Source organism: Microtus oregoni, unplaced genomic scaffold (genome assembly GCF_018167655.1).
Source record: "Microtus oregoni isolate MIOR12 unplaced genomic scaffold, Mior012 000110F_ref0000174, whole genome shotgun sequence".
Lineage (NCBI taxonomy): Eukaryota > Metazoa > Chordata > Mammalia > Rodentia > Cricetidae > Microtus > Microtus oregoni.
The window spans coordinates 1,099,670-1,120,232 of record NW_024544728.1 but is presented as its reverse complement, the minus strand read 5'-3'; the positions used below and the strand labels follow the sequence as shown (position 1 = coordinate 1,120,232).

Below are 20,563 nucleotides of genomic sequence, written 5' to 3'. Positions count from 1 at the left end.
CATTTCACATATTGAATTGTTTTCTTTCTTTCATTCACTCTTTTTATTTTTATGGTCTTCATTCTGACATTTATTCATATCCTCTTTGCATCTCTGAATATATCCCCAACTGCTATTTTAAAATAATGTCTTCTGCACCATGTCAGTTCCTTTTCTCAGAAAATATTAATATTAGAATGCTAAGTTTTGGAGGGAATATACTTTCTTGGGTGTTTGTTTTTGTGATTTTGTTATGGGACCAAGGTACCCGAAGTTACATTATTGATAACATATTTTGTTATGGATATCTGTCCCAACATTGGTAGAGTGGACATTTAAATCTCAGTTTGCTGTTATTCAGATTTGTCAGAGTTTAGGCTGCTTGGTTGATACTTAATTTTCAGTCTTTGGTCCACTCAGTTTTGGTGTGCATCTGAGTATCAGATGTGGTTCTAAGCTAGCTATAGTTGGTGTAACTTATGAGTACAGGAGCCAACCTTACATGGAATCATCAGGAGCTCACTGAGGATTCCCAGAAATGTGCAGAAGGCTCACAGTCACAGGTTTCAACTGGTGGTCCACAGGTAGCAGGGGCTAGGTGTGTGTGTGTGTGTGTGTGTGTGTGTGTGTGTGTGTGTGTGTCAGGGGGTGGGGAGTTACCTGCAGAAGCAGTATGGAACACACGACTGGTCCCCCGGTGCTGGAAAAGTGGCAGGGTGGAGGGTCACTATCTGAGTGAGGTCCATAGGACCCCAGGGCCTCAGGTAGTGTTGTGGAGGCTGCTACCTGGGGGCAGTGCACAGAACTGCTTGTGGTCCTTTACAGACAGGGCTGCAGGCCCAGGAGAATACTTCAACTCTTGATATATGCCCTTCTTTTTTTGCAGAAAGCTGGTTGTGATGGTTTACTGGGGTCTCTTGCCAGGGAAGATCATTGTGGCGTATGCAACGGCAATGGAAAATCATGCAAAGTCATTAAAGGTGACTTTAATCACACCAGAGGGGCAGGTAACTGTTTTTTTTAATATTAATAAACTGTAGTGTTTTGTGGAAAAAAATAGATTAAATTTGATTTAGAGATCGCAGTTTTCATTCTACTGAAGATATTTTCAGTAATTTTGGTGATGACATACAATTATCTATGGTATGAGCCAGAAACTTGAATGCACTTTTTTCTCAATAATGAAAACATGAAGTCATGTGTTGTGAATTCTGGAAGTCAGAGCAGGAAGAGAGTAATCTAATTTGCATCAGCTTATGTTACCAGGCTTCTAGAATGCTTATTAAACAATGAAAAGCATGCCTAACAAAAATTGAGATCTGCAACAGCTTGAAGCAACCATTGAGAATATTAGTATGCAGGCTTTCAGCTTTCCTTTCCCTTGTTGATAATGTTGTTACTAAATTTTAAGGGGAATATTTTTAAAGCTGAAATTTGAAACAGTAGTAGTGGAATTCAGAATAGGGTATACAGACATGGGGGAAATAACAAATACATTGTAATAAGAGCCCCTACTGTCTTCTTTTTTATAATTTATTTTATTTTTTTAAAAAAAGGAAACAAACTTTCTTTTTATTTTACATACCAATTTCAGTTTCCACTCCCTCTCCTCCTATCTCTCTACCCACTCCCAACCCTCTGGACTGTCTTTTTTTCTCATCTGTAAACGGGAGATGGGAGGGTGGAATAGATATAAAGGTTCTATGGAGAGTGGGAGAGTGAGTTAAAGTTCCTCACCACAGAAAGTGACAGTATCTCCACTGAATTGTAATAGCCCCCAAGTATTGTGTACACACACACACACACACACACACACACACAATTCATATATATGTATATAAACACACATCTATATGTATAAACACATAGATACACACTTATATACATACACGTATGAATAAACACACATACATCACTACATATCAACTTCTCAAGCTTTCTGGGTAAAGCACATATTTTCTGGGCTTCATCAACTCCTCTCCTGGACATGTTATCAATTGGGCCATCATTAATGACAATTTTCATTTTAAAAGATGCATTTTATTTATTCAGGTGTATGTATGAATCTTAGTGTAACTTTCTGCATATGTCATGTGTGCGAGGGTGTCAGTAGAGGCTAGAAGAGGGCGTTTGACTGCCTGGAGCTGGAGAGTTATAGGCAGTTGAGAGGTCTGGAAAGGGTGCTGGGATCCAGGCTTAGATCCTTTGAAAGAGCAAGCAAGTGCTTTTACGTTCTGAATCATACCTCCAGCCTCTATTCGTGACTATTCTCACCGCCATCATTTTCTTGCTTGCATTAACCTTTAGCTTAAGTTCTCTAGTTAAAAATCAATTCTGATGACAAAATGTAAATTAGTTATATTGTGAAGAACAATCAACTTATGTTGGACAGTCAAGGGAAACTGGAGTCTTTCCAAGTGAGTGAGTCATTTTGGAAGGCAAATCAGATGAACCTTTGTGAGGTTAAATGTGGTTTTTTGTTTTGCTCTGCCCTAACAGGATAAGATAAGCAATGGAATCGTCCAGTGCCCATTTAGGAGAGACAAGATACACTTAGCTGAAACAAAGTCTCTATCCTTCAGTTAAAAAATGTTAATGTAATAACCTGCCAACCCTTCCCACAGTTGTGACAAGAGAAGTCTTGTCACAGAAGTAGAGCCATGATCTGAAAGGTCAAGGACATATCACACACTCTGTTCTTAAAGAACATTGACACAGTTGGTACACATGTGATCTGTGCTCTGGGGAATACAGATGCCCACGGGGTTTGGAGCTCTTTATTTGGTGGCAATAATGCTTCAGTTTCCCCCAGAAATACCGAAATACCATTGAAAGTTCTGTGTCACTTTTCATTCTGAATGCTTTCTTTATTTCTCTAGAGACTCTTTTATCCCTACAGTTAATGGACTTTCTAGAATTTCTTAAGGGATTTTCAGGCTTTACACCCAGTTGGCCATGCACACTGTAGATACTGTATCAGTAGCAAGCATGCTGATGCACATGGGTGTGTCTAGTCCCTTTGCTCTATATAGTGTTTGATAAATCATTTCCTTTGGAGATAGAAAGTAAACTTGAGAGCTATTATTTTCCCTTTAGTGTGTTTATTGTATCTTTCGTGGTGACTATACTTTTCGTGGTAAGCCTAGCCTAGAATAGCTTCTTAAAGGAATGTATGGTAGCTTGTATATTTGTCCTGTTGAGAAGTGATGTACATGCATCTGGTAAACAATAGGAAGAAGATGGATGTCAAATATGTGATTCTTCTTTGTATGAGAAAATGTGTTCTTGCTGCTTTTTTCCCCACTGTTTTGGCTCTTTGGGAGGCCCCCCACCCAGCTCCCAAAAAAAAATAATGCCTAGCCTTAACTTGACTTATTTCTAGCCAGTTTTTCTTAAATTATCCCTTCTACCTTTAGCCTCTGCGCTTTGACTTTTTTTTATTTCCATATATCTTTCTTTCCTTCTTAGTCTGTGGTTGGATTTGTTGCTGGATAACTGGCCTCTGGAGTACTTCTCTTTCTCATGATCCTTGATTCTCCTTCCCAGATTTCTCCTTCTATTTATTCTGTCTGCATACCAGCCCCACCTATCCTTTCTTCTGCCTCACTATTAGCTCTTTAGCACTTTATTGGACCAATCAGAAGTGTTACACAGGCAAAGTCACCCGGTTTCACGGAGTTAAACAAATGCAACATAAAAGAAAGCTACACATCTTTGCATCATTAAACAAATGTTCCACAACATAAACAAATGTAACACATCTTAAATTAATATTCCACTACAAAAATGAACATACTGGTTTGAATTATGAAAGTGTGTTCTTAGAGTTTTTAATTGTTTGGTTGATTCCTACAAGGGTTGGGGAGTCATGGTCTCATCTACTTTATTTTATAGTTAGGAACTGTGCATTCTAGCAGGAAATGTGGAATGAGCTAAGACATCGTGAGAGTACAGTGGAGGCTGAGTAGTTCTTATCTAAAGTTTTGGAGACTTAAAGAGTTCTAAATTTCAGGGTTGTTTATTGTAGTGAATGTTTGTATATGAATTACCAGTTGACTTAAACTCTAAACTTTGAACTTTAAATCTTAAACGCAAAAATCTGAAATTCAAAATAAGAATAGTTAACCTTACTGAAATATCATGGTTAAATACTACAGTCTATCTAAAGCAATAATAATGGTGACTAGCATATAGAACCTCTTAAAAATATATTACCTGTGACTCTGCTACCATTGCCATGAAGAATCTGATTACTACTGGCATCTTAGGATGGTGATAAGATTGCAGCCCTGGTGGTACAATATAAGGCTTCTATGTGTGAACCCCCTGTCCAAAGAATCAAGTTTCTAGCTTTAGATTTAGTGACTTCATGTACAAATTCTAAGCTATGTCTTAGCCATTATTGCATTCCCTTTAAAACACATATATTCTCAATTGTGCCCAAATGCCTTATGTACTGAAAATACCCCGCCCATGACTTTCTACCTTCATATGTCATTATTTTTCAATACATTTCTCCCCCTTTCATGAAAATCAGTATAATTAACCAATCCAGTTGAAGATTTTTCCATGCACAGCCCTGATTTTAGAGACTACTTTTTCTCTGATTTGCCATGTAATTCTATTCATGGCTATGTAGGCAGAAACTGCCTGTTTGTTCCTGAAATAACCACACAGAAATTCTATTAATTAAAAGACTGCTTGGCCTATTAGCTTATGCATATTTCTAGCTAGCTCTTACATCTTAAATAAACCCATTTCTATTAATCTGTGTATCAGCACATGGTTGTAGCCTACCAGTAAGGTTCCATCCGGTGTCCAGTGTCTGTCTCCTGCGGTGGCTACATGGTTACTCACTGACTCTGCCTACTCTCTCTATATATCTTTTCCAGCCTGGATATATTCTGTTAAGCCATTGGCCGAAATTAGTTTCTTTATTAACCAATGGCAATAAAACATATTCATAGCATACACAGAGGAATCCCACATCATTGTAAAAGTCAAGCAAGAATTGAGATATACTACTTCCATTATGTGCTAATTTTTAAAAAATTCTAAATCCTAAAATTTAATATCTTCTTCATACTTCACTAAATTTATTTGCTGTGGGATTTACAATGATCTGAATGGGGTGACTGGTGGGCTGTCTGAGGTCTCCTTTTATATTAGAACTCTAACTTTGGCCACCATGGAGAGACACCACTGTCAACCGAGTCATTCCCTTCTTGAGAATAGTTCTTTTCAGGCCTGTGTTCTTAAAGCCTCCATCACCAAGTTCAAATGAACTTGACTCCTTTTCCTCTTTGATTTTCTCTAGGAGCAAATTGACTTATTGCTGCATGTGCAGATGCATCTCCAAAGGCGCATCAATAATAACCTGACCTTTACTGGAGTTCTGGCTGCTTTAGACCTCATAGTGGGTGTTTGTACTGCAGTAGTGTAACATTTGTGAAATATAAATTGCTGAACTGAGAAAACTCTCACCAAACTAGATCCTTCTCTCCTGATTTCTTTGCAGAAAAAGGTGACTGCATTATCCCATGTGCCCATTGTTTCCGATCAATTATTTTCAATTGATTGAGAAAGAAAAGATTACTTTCAGTCAATCTTCAACTTCAGAATTTTTTTTCCATTATAACATCTTCTGCATTTTCTTTCTCAGCCTTGATCATTCCTGATATTCATACATCATCTCTATCTTCATGAATGCATCTCAGTTAATCATGCATGTTGCTTCTGCGTTAAATGTTTCCAAACCATATTCTATGAAGTCTCTCGCTGAGTTTAGCAGATCCAAAGTGATTGTTTATTCCCTTAAATGCTTATTGAAACTTTCCATAATAGATTGAGCCATCTCCATCTTCTCTTTCCATCAGATTTAAGTTATCCAAGAGCTACTAATACCACCACTTACCTCACACTCTTCTGTATAAACAGAAAACAAATCCCTTTCCTTCCTATACACATTCCCCTAAGACAACTTTGAACACTTATCTTTTTGTAGAACATTCCCTTGACTTGTGTGGATGATGCCAGAGTTTTCAAATGTGAGTCACATACACATACTTCTAAAGAATAGCAGTGAATTGCTAAGCAATTTGTGTTCAGAAACGGGGAGTGACTTTAAAACTATAGTTTATATTAATGAACAGAGAGTTAGCCAGAATGTTCCATTTATATTTTAACCTATTTTTATAATTTATTTAACTCCTACCTTAACTGTACATCCTACCTTATTTATATGCCAAAATACCCACCAACCTTGAGTTTGTTGTCATTGCTATTTTGTCTGTGTGATGTAATGTCAGTGCTTTCCAGTTGGAACTGCAGTAATTGGATGCTACTGAAAATGGGCAATTCAATGAGTAATTAGATAAACAGTGTCTTGTAGTGTCTTGGATCAAAGTCTTGATTGTAAAAAGTCACATGCCCAGGAACTGAGGAGATGTCTTAGTTGGTAAACTGTTCAGCATGAGCACCGGAGTTCAAACCCTTAATCTGTAAGAAAAAGAGAAGGAAAAAAATCCAAGCAGGACCTTGAGTATTTGTAATCACAGTGCAGGAGAAATAGAGACAGGGCATCCCTGGGGCTTGAAAGCAAACCATTCAGTCTTCCTGGACCAGTGAGCTCCAGATTAAATGAATGAACTCATCTCAAAACAATAAGGTAAAGAGTGACTGAGGAAGATACATGAGGTCAACCTCTGACCTATGCATGTAGGAGCATGTACACGCACACACACATACACCACACATGCCTTTATTTTATCCTTGCCACCAAATGAACTACATATTACTTTATATTAATGCTGATTAATTATTTTTTTAAGAATTATAATAATTTTTATACAGGAGAAAACTTCAAAATTATTTTTTTCTTTTAATGGTTCAAGCCAGATTTTAGTTAGATACATGGATTTGCACAGGATGTTTAAAAAGAATGTTAGTTTTAGAAAAACTATTAAGCCAAAACAAGGCTTCTTTATCCCTCTTCTTCACAAAGTGGAGCTCAATTCCTTCTTTTCCTGCACAGTCTCTCATTTTACCCAATCTTGGCTTACATTCTTTCAACGACCACATCCATGACCATGGGTGGAAAATATTTTCTGAGAGCACTCAATTGTGCCTTTTGTTGATCTTTGTGACACCTGCAGAGGTGACAGCAGCCCTCCTGCTGTGGCCCTACACCTCACTTACTTCTCCTCAGCTCCACTGTGTAATCTTTTGTTCATCTTCCAGGAACTCTTGTTCTCTCTTGCTGTGTTCAGTCACTGCAGGGAGTGGTCCAGGCCAACTGTATCATCGCCAGTGTTTTACTTTCTCTGCTTTTTCTAGCTTGAAGAATTCCTAGGGCAAAATTCACTGGGATGATTTGGTTTGTCCTGCTGTATCTCTAGAGAGGTGATGCCACTGCTTTCTTCCTTTCCTCATGGGACTTCGTGGAGAACAGTCACCTTCTTGCCTTCTCAGCCGAGCGCTGTACTCAGTCTTTCCAAGAATCTTCTCCGGAAATCACGGCAACTTTATAAGGAAGCATTTTCCCTCCACAGCCTTTGGACCATGGTAGCAGTAACTAAACGCAGAGGTGGGCAGGAGCGAGGCAATTTGAAGGGTTTTCGTAAGAGCCTAGATTCACTGCATGTTTTACTGACTCTTACAGGTTATGTGGAAGTGCTGGTGATCCCTGCTGGAGCAAGGAGAATCAAAGTTGTGGAGGAAAAGCCTGCACACAGCTACTTAGGTAACAGGTGTTACAGTCTCACACAGGAGCTTAGTAGGACCCCAGCTCCCCAGTTCGCGACACAGTTGGTCTGTTTTTAGGTTCACACTTGAACTTCCCAGAAAGTGTCTCTTCTCATATTAAGCAAGTGTTTCCCTGTCTCCAAGGCATTCCAGGAGCAAAAGCAATTTGGCTTTCTGTTGAGAGTGTAAAGTACTTCCAAATGTAACTCATGATTAAACAACAAAAAAACAAAAAAATAAAAACAAAACAAAAACCTAAAACAAAGACGCATTAAATGACTTTGCCTTGTTTTATTCCAAATATGTGTATATATGATACAACCAATTAACACATTTATTTCATGTGTATACATGTGTGTATGTGCAAATGCATATTATTTTATGTATGACTGCACAGGTATTTTTGTGCAATGATTATTTTAGAAATGGGAAATCTTGTCACTCAAAATAAGCCATGTACAGTTTACTGAGTTTTTTCTGTCTTGCCTCACACCAGGAAAGCTCTCCTGTAGAAAAACTGCCTTTCAAAATCTGAGCGTTGCTTATAGGAAAGGCTAGGTTGGCTATTTTTATATATTCTTATTACATATTTTTATTGATTACTTGAAAATTTTGGAGCATGCACCCCAGTCACGCCCATTCTCCCAGGTCCACCCCCTCTCCCTTGTAACCTCCCACCCGCACAGACACACAAAGAGGATAAAAAAACAAGTCTAATTTTCACACACACTACAAAAGAGAACAAAAAAATAAGTCCAGTTTGCATTATCCATGTTTTAATTATGTCAGCTGATAACTTTTTAATAGAACAGAGAAAGCATCAGAGATAGTGGAATCAAATAGAATAAAGTCATGTCAGACAGGGGGCCAAACAGATTTAAATTATCTTTAAAAATACTTTGGAACTTTTTGTTTGAGACACGTGATGTCCTTATTATTCTCAACTGAACAATAAATTCCCAATATATTTATTCTTTTTTTAAATTATGCTCACCTACTAATGGCTTCTCTGAAGATAATAATGTTCTTTTGTTAATGGTTGACCAGTTAGCCTAAAATGAATAAACCTTATGGTTTTATTTATAAAATCATTGTAGCTTATGACTTCCAGAAAAAATCTCACAAAAGGCACCGAATTCAACTTACTCTGTACAATTCCACACACAGGGCACTACAGCAAACATAGTTTTAAAATAATTTGAAATGAGTAAAAGACAAAGAAACCCTCCCTTTTATTATTTACCTCTTAGTTTGATTACTTTAAGATGCTATAACAAAGAGCCACAGCCTGAGTGAGTTTTAAACAATACAACTTTCTTCTCATTGCTCTTAAGGTTGGAAATATGAGCTCAGGAGACCAGTATAGTTGGGTTCTGATGAGGCCCTTTTACGAGCTGGAAATTATGGGGTTCTGTGCCCTTACATGGCTGAGAAAGAGGAAGCATGGTCTCTTAGGGCTCTTACAAGGACACTAATCTCATTTATAAGGACTGTGCCCTAATGACCTCAGCCAATTCTAATTACCTGCCAGTGACCCCACTTCCTAATCCCATCACACTGTGGAGTCGGGTTTCAACATGGGAACTTGGAAGGGACAAGCATTAGCCTGCACCATGTCTGAGCAGGAGGGAAATGAAGAGGTCCTAAAGGACAAAACTACAGTGAAGACAGAAAGCCGAATGCTGAGTCCCCTGAAGTGTCACTTGAAACCTTCATCCAGTAACTGAAGTCAGACTCAGAGCCAGGGCGCTGCTGTTGACAGAAAATAAAGCAAAGGATGCTGCAGAATAACCCGCACAGGAGGCTTCCACTCAAAGTGGGACTTCAAAGGATTCCATGTTTTGTGTGATGGAGGGGCAGGAATACATGAGCAGAGAAAGGAAGGAGGAAGTGTCTATATTAATATTAGTCTAAGGTGGACATGGAAAATCAACTTTCCTGAGAATTTGCAAAGCAAAGCAGCAAGTATGTTGCACCCACTTCATCCAACTGTGAAGCCACAAGACTCAGGACTAGTTTTCTTAATGTGGTATCAATATCACTGACATGTGCTACAGGAAGCACTTTCTAGAAACAATCCCACTTCCAACCAGCCCTCAGAAGACTTGAGTGGCTCACAAATAGAATATTAAAAATAACCTAGGAACCAAAAAGAAAACAGACACCGTGAACCAAACACCACCTTGAGTAAGAGTGTACAGAGTCAGTATACAAGTGTGTCACACACAGAATGTATAAACAGAATTTCATAAATAATAGCTTTATTTATCATTTTAGGGAACAATTTAAAAAGTAAAGAGAAAAGTCATGATCTGAGAGAAAATAATTTCACTTGGCTTCAAAAGGCCCTTATTCTCAGGATATATAAAAACGTAATTTTTGAGTATTTATAAAGTCAAATAAGTATTATTGATTAGTATAAAACAGTAACACATTTTAGTGTATTTGAAGAACCCTGTATTCCCTCTTTTGCCTAAGCTATTTTGTCTAAAATTAGTAACAATTTTATTTTGATGATTAAACAAATTGATGTCTTATTTTTGAAAGGCCTTTAATCTCTATTATTCTTTTATATATGCCATGTTTTATTTTGAACTCCCCACATAGATATTACAAATAAGAATTCATAATTTCATATTTTCTTTGATCTTTGGAACTGGTTTGGTAATTCTTTTCTGCAGGGAATAATCTGTTTCATTTGCTTTCTCCAAATAGTTGGCTTGGAGCTGTTTCTTTTCTTTTTTTCTTTTATTGACTGTTATTGAGCTCTACATTTTTCTCTGCTCCTCTCCCTGTCTCTCCCCTCCCCTTCAACCCTCTCTCAAGGTCACCATGCTCCCAATTTACTCTACAAAAAAGATCTTGTCTTTTTCTACTTCCCATGTAGATTCCTATGTATGTCTCTCTTAGGGTCCTCACTGTTGTCTAGGTTCTCTGGGATTGTGATTAGTGGTCTGGTTTTCTTTAAAGCTTAGAGCTGTTTTTGATATTTTCTTATTGCACCCTCTCCCAGGACAGTGTTTGGGCTTTTATTTCTACCATTGTCACCTTGCGTCTGGTTTTCTTGAGCAGTTTAAGTGTTTTCAGTTATTTTAGTTTCCAAATAACCAACACTTTGTGTCACTGGTTGCTTCCACTGTTAATTTGTTTCTGTTCGATTCACTCCTCTGTCATTTTCTTCCATTGGTTTTGAATTTTAATTGCTTTCCTACCACAGATACAAATGGAAGAGCAGCTTTAGCTCCCTTCTTTCCTCCTGTAAAACTGGAGAGCTACAAAAGCTTTACCTGTGATCTACAGTGCACCCTCAGGTTAAGTTGTTACCATAGCACCTTCGTGGTTTCTGCCGAGATCTAGGAGTTATGTTTGAATAGACTTAATGTACAGTTACTGTGAGCTATTTATGTAAGTTTTCTGTTAAGCATTTCCAGTGTTAGGTCTTAGGATAAAAAAAAATATATCCAGTCAGGTGTAAATTGAGACTCGGTTTATCACCTTTGACCTCAAGGAGTTATTCTGGAATTTCCAGTTATAGTCTTTATGATCAGTATAATTCAACTTCTCTGCAAGCTTACAGATATTCCTCTTGTCTAATCAACTAGAGACAGAGGAATAAAGGCATATCAAAATGTTTGAAATTTTTCTCTCAAATCAGTGGTTAGCTTATGCATTTGATGTTTTATTATATATTTCAGATTGTCATATAACCTTAATAAATTTTATTTATCATTCAAGAGTTTAGTGTGTGTGCATGTGTGTGTATGTGAGTTTGTAGTACATGCACATGTATGTGCAGTTGCATGCAATTGGGCACATGCATTTGGAGGCCAGAAGATGTCTGTTTGTGTGTGTGTGTGTGTGTGTGTGTGTGTGTGTGTGTGTGTACAGTCTGCTGAGTCTTGTATGTATTTGTATGTAAGGCTGGATAAGCAATAGGGGTTTGTCCCTGGAGACTCTCAGCAGACATTACTTGCATGTAGCTCTCCATCTAGAGGTGGACTCCTGCAAGATTTCAACCAGTGTAGTCACTGTGCAGGTTTTATTTACACTACCATGCGGATGAGAGTTCAAGCTGTCTTGTCGTATGTAGAGAACAGTCTCACAGAGATAGACGTCCTGTTCCTCTGGGTTTTACTATCTTCCCTCCCCTTCCTCCGTGATGTTCCCTGAACTTGGTGTTTAGGTGTTAGATTGTAGATGCATCAGCTGGTGTTGGGTATCCAGCAGTCAGGGCTCTGTATTTTGACCACTTGGGATTCCCGTGATTGTTTCCATTTGCTACAAAATGAAGCTTCATTGTTGAGGAGTGAGAGCCACGTTTTGGCAATTTTCAAAATGCTCACAAGCCACAAGTTTTCTTCCTTCCGGTCCACTCTAAACTATGTTCTCCCAATCACCATGTTACCTGTGTGGCTGTGTGTGTGTGTGTGTGTGTGTGTGTGTGTATGTGTGTGTCTGTGTCTGTATTTTCTCCCACGAGTTCCTTGTACTTTTTAAGACCTATGTATTTGGAGATTTTATTTTAAGAAAATTAAAATACTTCTAAACACTGTGCTTTCAAATACTTTATATGTCCTTTTTCCCTTTTTAAAAATTCCAGTCACTCGGGTATCATCCACAGAGTGGTCCCCACATGTGCGCCATGCTGTTTGTGTTCATCAGGTCTCTGTTTCCTGAGCTTTAGTTCTTTCCTATGAAAGTGTCATGGTCTAATATGTTTTTAAGCCTGTTTATTAAGCTCAGTATTTGGTATGTCTTCATATTTTAATACATTTGATTTGAATATTTTCCAGATCCCATTCCTCTCCACTATTACATAACTTTTTATAAATGTGTGTGCATATTTAAAGGCTTAACTCACTAGTACCACTATCTCTAAGGTTCTTTCATCTCATTTTATTTCTGATGCCTCCCTAATTATTCAAAGTCAATTTTGTGGTGTCCACATCCCCAGCAAGTTTTTAACTGGGTGGTGAACATAATTAACATAGCATGGATGAGTGGCTATGTTACGTTTTCTTTATTACCGAATCTAAACTTCATTTTCCTAAAGAGTTAATTTACTTCTGGGCCAGCTGCATATAATGAGACTGTTGTAAAGCTTTGTTATAATTGTCTCAGGTTGCTTTAATATGAAGTCTGTTAAATCTTTATTTTTAATTATTTATTTATTTGACCACCTGCTTTTTTAGGTTCTCTATGTTCAAAAGCAACACGCCTTGAAATTACCTAGAATTTGCATGTTTCTCCATACCTATTTGAACTGAAAAGTTTAAAAGTCCTTAGGTTCTTGGCAGTTGTTCTTTCCCCAGTTTTGGATAGTTACACCCTATTGTTTGAAGCTGAATATTTAGCTCTAAGGTCAAAGGTCCCCTGTGAATGCTTTAGGAGCGTTTTTTTCTCTTGTAATTCACTCTTCTCCAGTGCTCCATAAAACAGATGCTAGCTATCCTAGCCAGTGTGAACTCCACTCTTTGTGCCTCCCACCTCCATGAAACCTTCCCAGTCTGTGCCCTGCAGAAGGTCAACCTCCCAGTGAGGGATCTGTTAAATATCTTCAACAAGACTGCTAAGCAATTGTAGAGATTATCCCAGCTTCAGCTTTCTTCTCCACCCTCAGACATTGGAAGTTTGAAGACTGTTTCTCCATACATTGTCTAGTGAGAAGCAGAGCAGTTCCACTGATTGTCAGAAGCAAGATTTTCAAAAATATATTTAAGTTAATGAAGTAAAAAGAAAAAGTCGAGAAACATGATTTGTACAAACTCCTGGTTCTGGATGAAGAGACTCTTAAGCCAATAAGTTGGCTGGATTCGCATGTACATGTGTATGCCATTTTCTAGGAAATGCTGAAAGCCAAGACATAAATAGAGTCTGAATATCATAGTCCATAAACCCCAATGGGCATTTTAAAACTTTTTTATTAGAGATTTTCAGGAACCATAAACTGATCACTGTAACCTGAAATAAAAGCATGGAAGTGGGAAAATATTGATCCATGTACAACATTAGACAAAAATATTTCTCAAAATATTTAATATAATTTACAAAAATATTAACAAATGCTAAATCTTATAAACAAATCCATTAGTAATTTTCCATTTTCCCCCCAAAACTTTAACATTTTTCTGAGGTATGTCCAGAAATGGACGTTGGCAATGTTCTGAGATGTTCCTATCAATATATTTCACTTTCAAGGATTAACAATTGAACATTGATCTCATAAAATAAAATTATGTATGTTTTTTAAACTTTCCTTTAAGGTATTTTATAATAAGGATTATATTATATATTATATTATATTATATGCCAGGTGGTGGTGGAGCACGCCTTTAATCCCAGCACTCAGGAGGCAGAGGCAGGCAGATCTCTGTGAGTTCGAGGCCAGCTTTGTCTATAAGAGCTAGTTCCGGGACAGATTCCAAAGCTGCAGAGAAACCCTGTCTTGAAGAAAAGAAAAAACCCAAACTATTTTATAGAGAATAATGATGCCGTAAATTTCAATACTTTCATGAGCTTGTTGCTGGTATTGATAAGAGTAGAAGCAGCAGAACAACTTTTGGGGGAGATACAACAGATGATTGAAAACTCTTTTGACTTCAGTAGCAACAGGGAATGCTTGTAAGAGGATGCTCATTAGTAGCGTTGTCCACGCTCATCGTGTGTTTTATCTTCTTAAAGCTCTTCGAGATGCTGGCAAACAGTCGATAAACAGTGACTGGAAGATAGAACATTCTGGAGCCTTCAACTTAGCTGGAACTACAGTTCATTACATAAGACGAGGCCTGTGGGAGAAGATCTCTGCCAAAGGCCCTACAACCACACCTTTACATCTCCTGGTAAGAGGAAGAAATGGGGGTAGTGTTGCAAAATCAGCTTCTCATGGCAAAGAAATTGGTGATCTCCCTTTTCTCCCCCTTTCCCCTCCCTCCTTCCCTCTGTACTTTCTCCCTCTTTCTCTCTCCCTTTCCCTCCTATTTGTTCTTAAAATCAGAATTGTCAGATCAGCATTTTAAATTGTTTAAGAGCTAAGATATTTGCAGGAACATTAAAATTATGGTATCTAAAATTTGTGATTACTTAAAGAGGAGCAAGATGTTCTAGGGAATTGAAAAACTCACAGTTGAAATCTATCACCACCAAAGAATACAGAACTCTTTTCTCCCTAAAAGCATTCAGTTACTAACCAGAATGTGTCTTTATCAAGACAAAGCAAGTAATATCCACTTAGTGGGTCTCATCTGTGTCTGTAGAAGGCATCTTTGATAACATATTGTTTTGAGAGGAGGGATTTGGCAAACTCAGTCTCCATTCTGTATTTCTTACCAGGTTAATGGATTACTCTAAATTATGAACACTGCACATTTTCATGCATTGGAACTGCAATGTTCTTCACCATGTAGCAAAAGACTAAATGTGCATTAAGAGAATTGGAAGGGAAAGGACTTGAGCAGTGGGGTTGTGTCCGGGTTGCTGGGATGTTCATGGGCTTTTTTTCAAGGCACTTCGGGCTGATGGTTAATTATTCAGAATAATGACTGTACAGATAGAGTTTTCATTCTATCGGCAGTAAGAAATCTAAAATCCAGAGACTCACCACCTCCTGTACACCCAAGCACAGAAAACCACTCTGACACATGGATTCGCTTGCTTGTAGTGGGATGTGTCACCTTATTTAACATCTTCACTCCAGTTGAACTGGTCTTTCCTTGACTATAGACATCTTTATTGTTCCTTCTAGGATCCAGAGATTCGGGTCACACCGTAACTCACTGCTTATCTTACTGGATGGACCTCTTGTCTGGGGCTCTTTTTAAGTGTACATTCTGATGCACTTGGTTTAGGTCAGAATGTGAGATCCACATATTTCTCACAGCTCCTCCCTGACATCACCTTTGCTGGTCCAGAAACTAGGATTCAAATTTCCAGGCTTTATATAAAATGCAGTCCTTTTGCTTTAACAGTAACAAAAGGGCAAAGTGAGCAGTGTGTGCTTTCTAACCAGTATAAATAATACTATCCCTCGGACACTGTGGATAGGAAGCTGACCAGGGGCTTTGCATTTGTTCAGAACATTTATTGCACACAGTTGCCCTATGTAAGAAGGTTAAAGAACATGTGAAATGTTGTCAACATGATTTCATTTTCACTAAAAAATTAGCGTTCAGTTCTGTTCTTCTGTGGAAGTTTTGACTCATAATTGTATATGGTCTTTGAAGAGTCCCTTTATGCATCTCCTCACAGTTCCTTTATATCCCACTTCACAATTTCAATTTGAAGATCCTGTCTGTCCTCTGCTGTCCAGAGAAAATGCTTAGCATCTTCTCCGACTGATTGGTGTGAAATGACATCAATAGCAAACATTTTTAATGATTTGATACTGAAAAGCACTACCATGTTTATCTACATTCTATAATCATATAGATGAGTTTGGACATACTTAAGAACAATACAAGACTGAGACATGTAACGAGCCTTTGCTTAAAGTCTGAAAACAACATATGTCAGACCCCAGAATCAGAGACTTTTCTTACAGCAGAGCCCTTAATCTGACTAATAATTGCCAAAGCTTTTCCTGGAATCACAGAACATAGTGAGCTCAGTGAGCCAGATCCAAAATAAGGTTATGTGTGGGGTTAGTGAAGATCTTTTCCTCTTCAGTAAACTGTAGTTTGTTTTTTTTTTCTTTTTTGCCTTGTCCATTGACTTACAATAACTTTTCAGTTTCAGGAAGTCCCATTTACTGATTGTTGCTCACAGTGTCTGTGTTATTGGCATTCTGTTTGGGAAGTGGTCTCTTGTGCCAACGCATTCAAGGGTACTTCCCACTTACTCTTCCATCAGGTTCAGTGTAACTGGATTTATGTTGAGATCTTTGGTCCATTTGGACTTAAGTTTTACGCATGGTGATCGATATGGATCTATTTGCAATCTTCTACATGTCCACGTCCAGTTATGCCAGCACCATTTGTTAAAGATGCTTTCTTTCTTTCTTTCTTTTTCTTTTTCTTTTTTGTATTGTACCATTTTGGCTTCTTTGTCGAAAATCACATGTTCATAGTGTGTGAATTAATGTCAAGATCTTCAATCTGGTTCTATTTGTCCTCCTGTCTGCTTTTAATGCCAATATCAAGCTGTTTTCCTACTATAGCTCTATAGTAGAGTTGAAGTCAGGAATGGTGATGCCTCTTGAAGGTCCTTTTTTTTGTACAGGATTAATTTAGGTATTCTGGGTTTTTTTTGTTTGTTTGTTTCTCTATATGAAGTTTAGTATTGTTCTTTCAGGGTCTGTGAAGAATTGTTTTGGTATTTTGATAGGGATTGCAGTGAATCTGCAGGTTGCTTTTGGTAAGATTGCCATTTTTGTTATGTTGTTCCTACCTATCCAAGAGCATGGGAGATCTTTCCATTTTCTGATATCTTCTTCAATTTACTTCTTTAGAAACTTAAAGTTCTTGTCATACAGGTCATTCACTTGTTTGAATAGAGTTATCCCAAGATATATCTCATTTATCATTTGTATTTAGGAGGGCATCTGATTTTTCTTTTTTTGAGTTAATCTTGTATCCCACCACGTGATTGAAGGTATTTATCAGTATAGGCTTTTGAAGTAGAGTTTTGGGGATCACTTATGTATACAATCATATAATCTGCAAATAGAGATAGTTATATCACTTATGTAGGCAATCATATCATCTGCAATAGCGATTCTTTCCAATTTGTATCCTTTGATCTACTTTTGTTTTCTTCTTGCTCTACCTATAACTGCATACAATATTGAATAGATACAGAGAGAGCAAGCAGCCTTGTCTTGTACCTGATGTTCGTGGAATCGCTTTGAGTTTCTCTTTATTTTATTTGATGTTACCTGTCAGCTTGCTATAAATTGCTTTTATTATGTTTAGATATGTTCCTTGTATCCTTGATCTCTCCAAAACCTTTATCATGAAGGATTGTTGGATTTTGTTGAAGGTTTGTTCAACATCTAATGAGATGATCATATTTTTTTCTTTCAGTTTATTTATTTGGGGGATTGTAATGACAGATTTCTGTATATAAAACCAACCCTGCCTCTCTGGGATGAAGCTTACTTGGTCACGGTGGATTTTTCTTTCTTTCTTTCTTTTTTTTTTCTTTTGATGTGTTCTTGGATTCAGTTTGCCAGTATTTTATTGAGTACTTTTGCATCAATGTTCATGAGGGAAAATGATCTGTAGTTCTCTTTCTTTGTTTCATCTTTGTGTGGTTTGGGTATCAAGGTAACTGTAGCCTTATAAAAAGGAGTTTGGCAATGTTCCTTCTGTTTCTATTGTGTGAAACAATTTGAGGAGTATTGGGATTAGCTCTTCTTTGAAATTCTGGTAGAATTCTATGCTGAAGACATCTGGTCTTGGCCTTTTTTTTTTTTTTTGGTGAATTTTAATCACTGCTTCTATTTCCTTAGGGGTTAGAAGTTTGTTTAATATGTTTATGTGGTCTTGGTTTAATTTCAATATATGGAGCCTATCAAGAAAGTTGTCCATTTCTTTCACATTTTCTAATTTTGTGGAGTATAGCTTTTGGAGTATGATCTGATGTTTAGCTTGATTTTGTCAGTGTCTGTTGTTATGCTACCCTTTTCATTTTTGATTTTGTTAATTTGGATATACTCTCTCTGCCTTTTGTTAATTTGGACAAGGATTTGTCTATCTCGTTGATTTTCTCAAAGAACCAACACTTTATTTCACTGATTCTGTGCATTCTTCTCTTTGTTTCTATTTTATTGATTTCAGCCCACAATTTGATTATTTCCTGGCATCTGCTCCTCCTGGGCGAGTTTGCTTATTTTTGTTCTAGAGTTTTCAGGTGTTCTCTTAATTTGCTAGTGTGGGATTTCTCTGACTTCTTTATGTAGGTATTTAGTGCTATGAACTTTCCTCTAAGTACTGCTTTCATTGTGTCCCATAAGTTTGGGTATGTTGTGCATTCATTTTCATTGAATTCTAGGAAGTCTTTAATTTGCTTCTTTATTTCTTCCTTGACCCAGGGGTGATTTAGTTGAGCATTATTCAGTTTCCATGAGCTTGTAAGCTTTCTGGAATTTGCATTGTTGTTGAATTCTAACTTAAACCATGGTGATCTCACAAGATACAGGGGTTTATTCCAATTTTTTTGTATCTGTTAGATTTGCTTTGTGACCAAGTATACGATTAATTTTAGAGAAGGTTCCATGAGGTGTTGAGAAGAAATTATATCCTTTGTGTTTGGGGGAAATGTTCTATAGATATCTATTAAGCCCATTTGAGTCATAACATCTGATAGTACTCTTGTTTCCCTGTTAGTTTTCTGTCTGGTAGACCTGTTCATTGGCAAGAGTGGGGTGTTGAAATCTCCCACTATTAGTGTGTGGGGTTTAATATGTAATTTAAGCTTTAGTAATGTTTCTTTCACAAATGCGGACGCCCTTATATTTGGGGCATAAATTTTCAGGATTGAAACTTCATCTTGATGGATTCTTTTCCTGTGATGAATATGAAATAACCTTCTTCATTTCTTTTGATTACTTTAGTTTAAAGTCTATTTTGTTTGATATTAGGATAGCTAATCTTTCCAGCAGAAGTGGGTGGGGAAGGGGCCTGGGGTTTTGCCCCAATGCCTAGGGCCTAACCAGCTGGGAGGCTGGTCACTCACAGCTTGGTCTGCTTTGCGCAGTTGCAGCCTGTGTCTCTGGGAGTTGCTGCTACATCTATAATTAAGAAGTGCCTCAGCTGCATAGGCTTGCCTACTGACCATTTTGGTGCAGATATTTTCTCATTTGAGGGCTCTCTCTTCAAATGACTCTAGCTTTGTCAAGTTGGCATAAAACAGACAACACACCTCGTATTGATTTCCTTTCCATCTCTTTATAAGTGTGAGAAATCCACAGTTTATTTTATATCTTGACATCAGATGCAGCATACGTCTCTGCCCCTAGAACACATACACACCAAAATTTATCATATACAATATCACACTTTGGAAAATGGTCTGCCAAATCTAAAAGAAAAAAAAAAGATCAGTTATTTCCGGCCTCATTCATTGTGACATGTTTAGCTCACAGGTGACTCTCCATCTTTGAAAAAAATATGACATTTTAAAAGTAATTTCTGCTGTGTTCATTGTGTAACTCATATTTTTAAGTATCAATATATTTGTAGGTTCTGTCGTTGAATTTGCCCTGGTTTAAATTATATTCCTTAATCACTCTGTGTGTCACAGGTACTCCTGTTTCAGGATCAGAATTACGGTCTTCACTATGAATACACAGTTCCATCAGACCCACTTCCAGACAACCAGAGCTCCAAGGAGCCAGAACCTCTCTTCATGTGGACACATGCAGGCTGGGAGGATTGCAATGCCACATGTGGAGGAGGTGAAGAATTTTAAAACTTCTTTCTTTTCAAAACATCCAACAGTTGTTTTCTGATTAACCATTGATAGTAACAATAGATCTACAATCTCTAATTTACAATTCAAGAATATGTAAAGGTTTATAAACTACGTTCATTACAATGTGTGTACCAGCTGAACATCTGAACTCTTTCATGGAAAAAGAATCTTACTTAAACTGAAAAGGCTCCTCACCCTTGTTCCATTTCACTCACTGAGATGCTTGTTATATTTATGACATAGAGAGTAATGTGTTTGTTTACAGCACACCAGGTTCCAGATACACCATTCAGGCCATGATATACATTCGATTACTATTAGCATCTGATAAACACTTTCAGCTAAGTAGCCAGCTGCCTTGAAGAAATCAGAGAAACAACACCTTTCACAGAAGACTCAATAAATATAAAATATTATGCGGTAACTCTAACCA

General features: G+C 37.5%; 1 protein-coding gene across 1 annotated transcript in view; it reads left to right on the top strand.

Moving 5' to 3' along the window:
• LOC121443640 (A disintegrin and metalloproteinase with thrombospondin motifs 19) overlaps positions 1-20,563 on the top strand; it is a 167,443-nt gene that overhangs the window by 114,642 nt on the left and 32,238 nt on the right. Inside the window, exons 15-18 of the mRNA XM_041645465.1 lie at positions 866-986; positions 7,640-7,720; positions 14,404-14,561; positions 19,960-20,113. Coding sequence (XP_041501399.1) covers positions 866-986; positions 7,640-7,720; positions 14,404-14,561; positions 19,960-20,113 — 514 coding nt within the window. The remainder of the gene's footprint in view (positions 1-865; positions 987-7,639; positions 7,721-14,403; positions 14,562-19,959; positions 20,114-20,563) is intronic.